Source organism: Cyprinodon variegatus, unplaced genomic scaffold (assembly GCF_000732505.1).
Source record: "Cyprinodon variegatus isolate N-32 unplaced genomic scaffold, C_variegatus-1.0 Scaffold76, whole genome shotgun sequence".
In the NCBI taxonomy this organism is placed as follows: domain Eukaryota; kingdom Metazoa; phylum Chordata; class Actinopteri; order Cyprinodontiformes; family Cyprinodontidae; genus Cyprinodon; species Cyprinodon variegatus.
The window spans coordinates 256692-263219 of NW_015150529.1; the positions used below are offsets into that span (position 1 = coordinate 256692).

The 6528-nt window shown below is 34.3% G+C and overlaps 1 protein-coding gene across 1 annotated transcript in view; it reads left to right on the forward strand.

The window, feature by feature from the left end:
- The first annotated feature begins 4809 nt into the window (after positions 1-4809).
- msra (methionine sulfoxide reductase A) overlaps positions 4810-6528 on the forward strand; it is a 78896-nt gene continuing 77177 nt past the window's right edge. Inside the window, exon 1 of the mRNA XM_015372820.1 lies at positions 4810-5022. Coding sequence (XP_015228306.1) covers positions 4887-5022 — 136 coding nt within the window. The 5' untranslated portion in view covers positions 4810-4886. The remainder of the gene's footprint in view (positions 5023-6528) is intronic.

Sequence of the window (6528 nt, forward strand, 5' to 3'; positions counted from 1 at the left end):
ACTGATTAGCGAGTGAAATCTTGAAAGCTCGCAAGATCAGGATGGTCTCACGAGGCTAATTCCTACGAGCGTCATGGTGGCTAACCATATTGATTAAGGCTAAATTGCCACTCACGTTGGACAATCGATTGATCTTGTTCGGTACTAAAGACGATGACACCGATGCCTCTTTCAGTTAGCACCTCCACTCTTCAACGGAGAGTCTCCAGACTGATTAGCGAGTGAAACCTTGAAAGCTCGCGAGATCAGGATGGTTTCACGAGGCTAGGCTCGGACTGGGAACGATTTTCAGCCCTGGCGTTTTTCCATCTACACCGGCGTAGAAGCACGGCCATATTGTGGATTAACCGATCTATCTTCAAGCATCACACCACAACTAACACCAAGACTTCTATAATGCGATTTTACTGGCTTTGGTTATAAACAGGGACGCGACAGTGATCACCTGGAAACAATGCATGTAAGACGAGAAACGTTAGCCTTTAGATGTAAAACCCCATCATGCACCGCAACATATTTTTGCAAAATATTCGAAAATAAATTCACCAAGTATAGGAGGAGCATCGTAGTTTGGTTTAAAGAAAGCCTTTTAGTTTTATCATAATTTAGTTTGTTGCAAGGATTTTAGTTTGAAGCAATAGAAAATTGCACCATGTGCAAAGCGTCACAAGGATGTGCATGACAAGGAAGGGCTATTTATCCTGCATGCATCATTTAGGTAGTTAATATTGTACTACATCTTGAGCTCCTTAAGTTATCTACTGTCGAAGGTAGATGCTTCGGCCGGGGAGTAAGTGTTGAGGCCGGTATAATTTAAGGAGGGTGGGCCCTCAGCAGTCTGAGCCTGCATGCATATGTAAGGTTTCCTCCACGTTCTGTAGATTAGAGCTCACAACTGAGGAGAAACGCCCACACCTCCATATTGTGCAGTGACTCAGTCGCTGCGATGCTAGAGGGAGTTTAAATCTCCAAATTAAATATTACATGCCAGGCTGTCAAAGGTAAAGCATGGGAAGAAAATTGTTTAGGAAAATCTCACTCATTTTACCACAAATGCAGGACAACAATAAGACTATGAACAACAAAAAAAGAACAGATGTCATGTTTCTATCCTCCTGCACTCGCTAAGGTATTCTCAGAAAGTGCAGCAGTGTGTAGGGATGATTGTGTAAAGATGGACTGGGTGGTGCTCTGCACAGTGAAGCCTCTCTCCTCATCCCTGCAGCTGATAAGCTCATACAAACAGAGATGGTGTTTCCTACTCCACAGTAAGACTAAAACTGAGATATCTGTGGTTAAGAGGATATCCTCTATGAGGCCCAAAGGGACCCTGGAATACAGTTTTCGAAATGTGGCACCACGTTCCTGTGATTTAGCAGCCATGGAGGTCCCTGAGACTGTAAGAATGTGTTGGTCTGATGTGAAGGAGATTTAGAGAAGAGAGCAAAGAATAGCATCATTTTTTATTTTCAACTAAAAACAAAACAGTTCAGATATTTAATCGATATCTCTGTTCTTTCTTACAGGTTTGTTTTCTTGTTTTTTTTTAGTGTATATTTTATCTTTTTTAAGCAAAGACTTCAAATTAGGTTCTTGTTTAGGAATTCAGTTCCATTCTTTTTTTTTTTTAATCATTCAACAACAATTATCATATTTAGAAACTACAAAAATGGTTTATAAAATTATATTTTTCTAGACTGTGTTGTTCTAGTGTCTTCTGCTCTTGTGCACCCCCTGGTGGTTTCCAGAGATAGTGTACAAATCTCACCTTTAAAGAAACCACATTATCTTCCAATAAACCTGAAAACAATAAAACCTCAAATCCAGATTAAAAAAAAAATATATCTTGACTCTCATCTAATAGCAAATAGGGTTAAGCTCAGATGGCTTTGATATTTTTTTCCATCTTGGATCCATTCTCTCCTTTGATGCCAACATAAAACCATGTGAGACCCCCAGCTATAGGGGTGGCATCACAAAGGATCAATTACATGAATAGTACTGCAGCTAGAAAATAAATAAATTAGAACCAACTGGAGCAATTACTTGTTTGAAATCTGAGTAGATCAGGTCTTAAACTACAGAATAAGATCATCCAATTTAAATCCAAACAAACTCAACATTATTTTTAATTAATGATATATTTTATATACGTCTATTCATACATATATGTATCATGAAGCTGACAAACCAGATCAAATTTTTTTTATTTTATGTGATTTTCCTGATTTTTTTAAAATGTTTTTATTATTATTTTTATTATAGCGTAGGCCTCTAAAAGCTTTTAGCTGTGAGTCACAGGAGATAACAACTCTGTTCGAAGTTAGAAGGTGGTGGAATGGGAGGCTTTGCACGCTCCAACTGAATTATTGATGATTCTCACCTTCATTCAGACATCATTAGACACCAAAAGGAACTTTTTTTTTTTCTCCTCACAAACAGCGTTCCTCCTGGCTTCTTCCATATGGCACATCATCTGTCCCTCTCCATCTCTCCTTCCGCTTCCTGAACAGGGAACCAATTGACTGATTAAGACAGGATCAGAATCAGAAAACCTTCATCAATCCCGCGGTGGGAAAAACAGCATCACTGTATCGGCAAAATAAGATCAGTGTGAAAAAAGAAATAAATGCCGAACCAGAAAATGGTCATAAAGAACAAAACAAATCAGCTTGGTGCTCATTTGATTGAAGCAACCTTGATTCCTTTCTAAATGAAACTGTCAGACTTATTCAATAAATTAAAATTCTACTTCCAATGAGCAGTTTTTATAAGAAACAAAAGTACACTATGATAATAAAAATAAACAAACTTTAAACAAGTATTAAAAATTCCTCCTCTATTTTTTATCAATTTGATTCAATATTCTAATTGTCATATTTTGATTAACTGTAATTGGAATAAATTTTAATGAAGGCTTTGAAATAAAATAACTTTTCTATAATATTAGAACATTAGATATGATTGTATATAACTATATGGCACCCTGTTATATAAGGCTAATATTAAAACCTTTATGAAATACATTTTTTTAAGGAATTTATTGGAATGGAAATTAAATGATTTGCCATTAATATATTTATAATAGCCTTCATTATATCATTTTGAACCTGAAATAGCTTTGAACATCATTAGGACCCCAATAAAATGTATTTTTTTCCTGATTTAACATATATTTTGGTTTTAAATGTAAGCACATATGTGCATTAAAAACCTGACTAACACAATTTTACAATATTTATTTGAAATATGTATAGCAATTTAATTTAGTCCCAAATGTGTTTTTTGATCCCACAGAAAAAAAATAAATGCTGTAGTGATATAAAGTCCTTATATATTTTTTATGTTTTTTAATTTCTGTAGATTTTAACAGCTGTTGATAGGAAGGATCTTTTGTCTTTCAGAGAATCAGGAGAAGCCTTTGACTAAACAGTTCCTGTTTAGTCATTTTCAAATGCTATACACAGTTATTTTTTTTTCCTTTTGTCCCTTTCAGCTATTTGTATACTGTGGCTGTTTCTAAAAAAAAAAAAAAAAAAAAATCCTTTCTTGTGCACACAAACTTGGAAACTCAAATTGAATCTGATATTCTTAACAGTACAATTTATATTTTTCCAAGCACACAACAGTTTAAAGCAAAGTTTAGTTTGAAAAGAATGTGCACTAACGCATGCATATACACACCAGGAATCTGTAAACTTAAAAAATACTGAATTACAAAAAAACATTAAAAAAACAAACATGTTTCAGTGATATATATACAAAAAAGAATATTAGGAACTATATTTATCAAACATTATGCTGGGCAAGTAAAAGTTGTTTCTGGGCAAATTAAATGTGAAAGTCACTTGCCCAAAGGGCAAGTGGTCAAAATCCTTAAGGTCAACCCCTGACATCAATATACTAACATTAAAGATGATAAATACAGAATTCATGCTCTTTTCAGAACTAGATTTTGTCTTATGGGGTAAAGAAAAAAATATGTGTTTCTGCAAATCATCTAGGAGTCTTCAGTGCAATCATTGATAACTATTTTAGTAAAAACTTAATAAATAATCAATTTATGTAGATATTAGTGCTTGTAAATATCAATTTTATGCAGAATGATTATTGATAAAAGTAGGCAGGGAATCACAATGGAAAAGATGCTCGCCCCAGAACTCAAACCTTAAACAATTTTATCCAATATACCTTTTATCTAGAAAGAATAAATGTGTATAAATATTTGCATCTATTTGTTTGTAAAGGCTGAAGCAAAGGATAGTTTGTCTTTATTCAGAAAATATGGACGTTGTGCTCATTAATTTTCCTGTTGGAACAGAGTAGAATGACCATGAGGTTCTAATACAGATCCACTGTCGGCCCCCCCATTGATTATTGCCTGGCCACCCTTATAAAAAGATTCTGGCTACGCTTTTGCAAAATTCCTGTAATACTCCTCAACAAAAAAGTGAAATCTTAAAGGAAATTTCTGTTTTGGTCTTTTTGATTAAATTAATATTTAATCACCATTATGTTATTCTTATACATTTTCCTCTGGCCCACATTTCTGTGACCTTTTTTCCATAATATTTTGCTGCTGTAACACCAGAATCTCCACATTGTGGGACAATAAAGAGATTTTCTATTCTATTCTATTCTAAATAACAGCTACAGTTAGTTTAAAATAAATGTTTTCGATAGTTTTTGTGGTCCTATCTGTCAGGTATTGACTTTTATTAAAAAATGAGTGAGTTGTTTTAAGTTCCAGGGTTGTTCCAGAGGAAGGTCATGTAATGGTTTGTTGTGTAACAGCGCTGCATCCCAGTTACATCAGCGCGGCGGTAACGTTGGGTAAGCTGGCTGTAGCTGAGCCAGTGGGTGAACAGGGAATTGTTCCGGCTTCGATGGTCTCCTCCTCCAGGCTTCGTTTGGTTTGGCGTCACTTTGTCAGCAGTAGAATGGGAGACATGGCCTCCAAAACACAAATGCCAACCCCAGAGAGTGCGCTACCCGGCCGGACAGAGAGCATCAAAGTCTCCGGTAAGACTGCATCTAGTTAGCTTTAGTCCAACTTCTCCGGAAGTCCTTTTAAAAACAAATAGGAATAAATAATATTTTCTATTTTAATCCGCATTTTTGTGCGCAACTAATATCAGCTGAGCAGTTTAGCAAACACCAGAGTCGCAGTTTGAAGAAGTTAAACATGTTTTTTTTGTCGGTTAGCACCTGCTACAGTGTGCGCATGCGTACCTCGGCACAGCAGCGCCGGTTATTGTCGTAATGCGTCATTGGATCCGCCATATTAGGAAGGGAAACGCCTAGAAGAAAACCATTCAACTAAACGCGGGAACTACGTGTTTTTGTGGATTAAGCAACATCTTGCGCAGTTTTTTTCCTCAAAGAGATGGTTTGTGCATTTAAACTTCTGTTGCCTATAATTCTGATCGTCATTAGCTGTGCAAAAATAAGATAGGTAATGTTTGGTAAGTGTTTTCTTCATGTATATGGATAGTTCGACCTAAACAATATTACCATGAAATATAGTTATTTTTTATCCAAGAGAGCTTGATAAAACTAGAAATTAACACAGTCCAACAGTTTATACCCAATAAGGTGATGAATATTTTCTTATAATGTAGTATAAGATGTATTCAACTAATAGTAGAACCATTTAGTTTATTATTTGCTAAATAGAAATAAAAATATGTAATTCCAAAATACACTCTAATGCACACATTTTTAATACATCAGACTTAATAGACTGTTTAAATATTAATACATATTTCAATTTTTTTATTTGTATTTTATATTTGATTATAATCCTTATCCTTAGTTCAGTGAAGAAACTAGAGATGTGAAGCGTAACTAGAAATTCTTCTTAAAAATTTCTAGTCTTACATTAAAGTTTATTGAAAGTAAAAGTTTCTGTTCAGTAATATTACTACCAGAAGTTTCTGAATAAATAACTAGTTATCCAACACCTCTGCTGCTATGAGTTTCTCTGTAAATTTGAGAATACTGAGATGATGCAATATAAAGGCAGTGTCTGCAATGGTAATTTAGTTATATTTCACTGGCAAAGTAATGATGTTTTTGTGGTGAAATGCAGGTGACTCACAGTAGAAAAGTTTTTCCAGAAAGTTGTACTTAACAAGTTTTAACTTTTAAGTTAATAATTCTCAGAAAATATTACTCCCTTTTTTTTTTATTTGAAAACATACGTAACCCATTCTTCCTGAATATTTAGTGAGATTTTAAAAAATATGTTGTAAAAATGTAAGATGACTTTAAAAAATGGAGATTTTATTTTTTAGCCATATTGCCCTGCCCTACCTTATTATTAAAGTCGTAGGGAAGTCATATTTAAATTTCAAATCATTCTGGCTTAAACATGTATATAATGTACTCTTTATCAGACAATATTGTCTCAAAAGTTAGAAAATTTCCTGTCTTAAAACCTAAATTCAGCCAATCATATATCAACGGTCATCTGTCAATCAAATCATCATTCATATGTCGTAATTAATATATGCAATGGTTAAAATG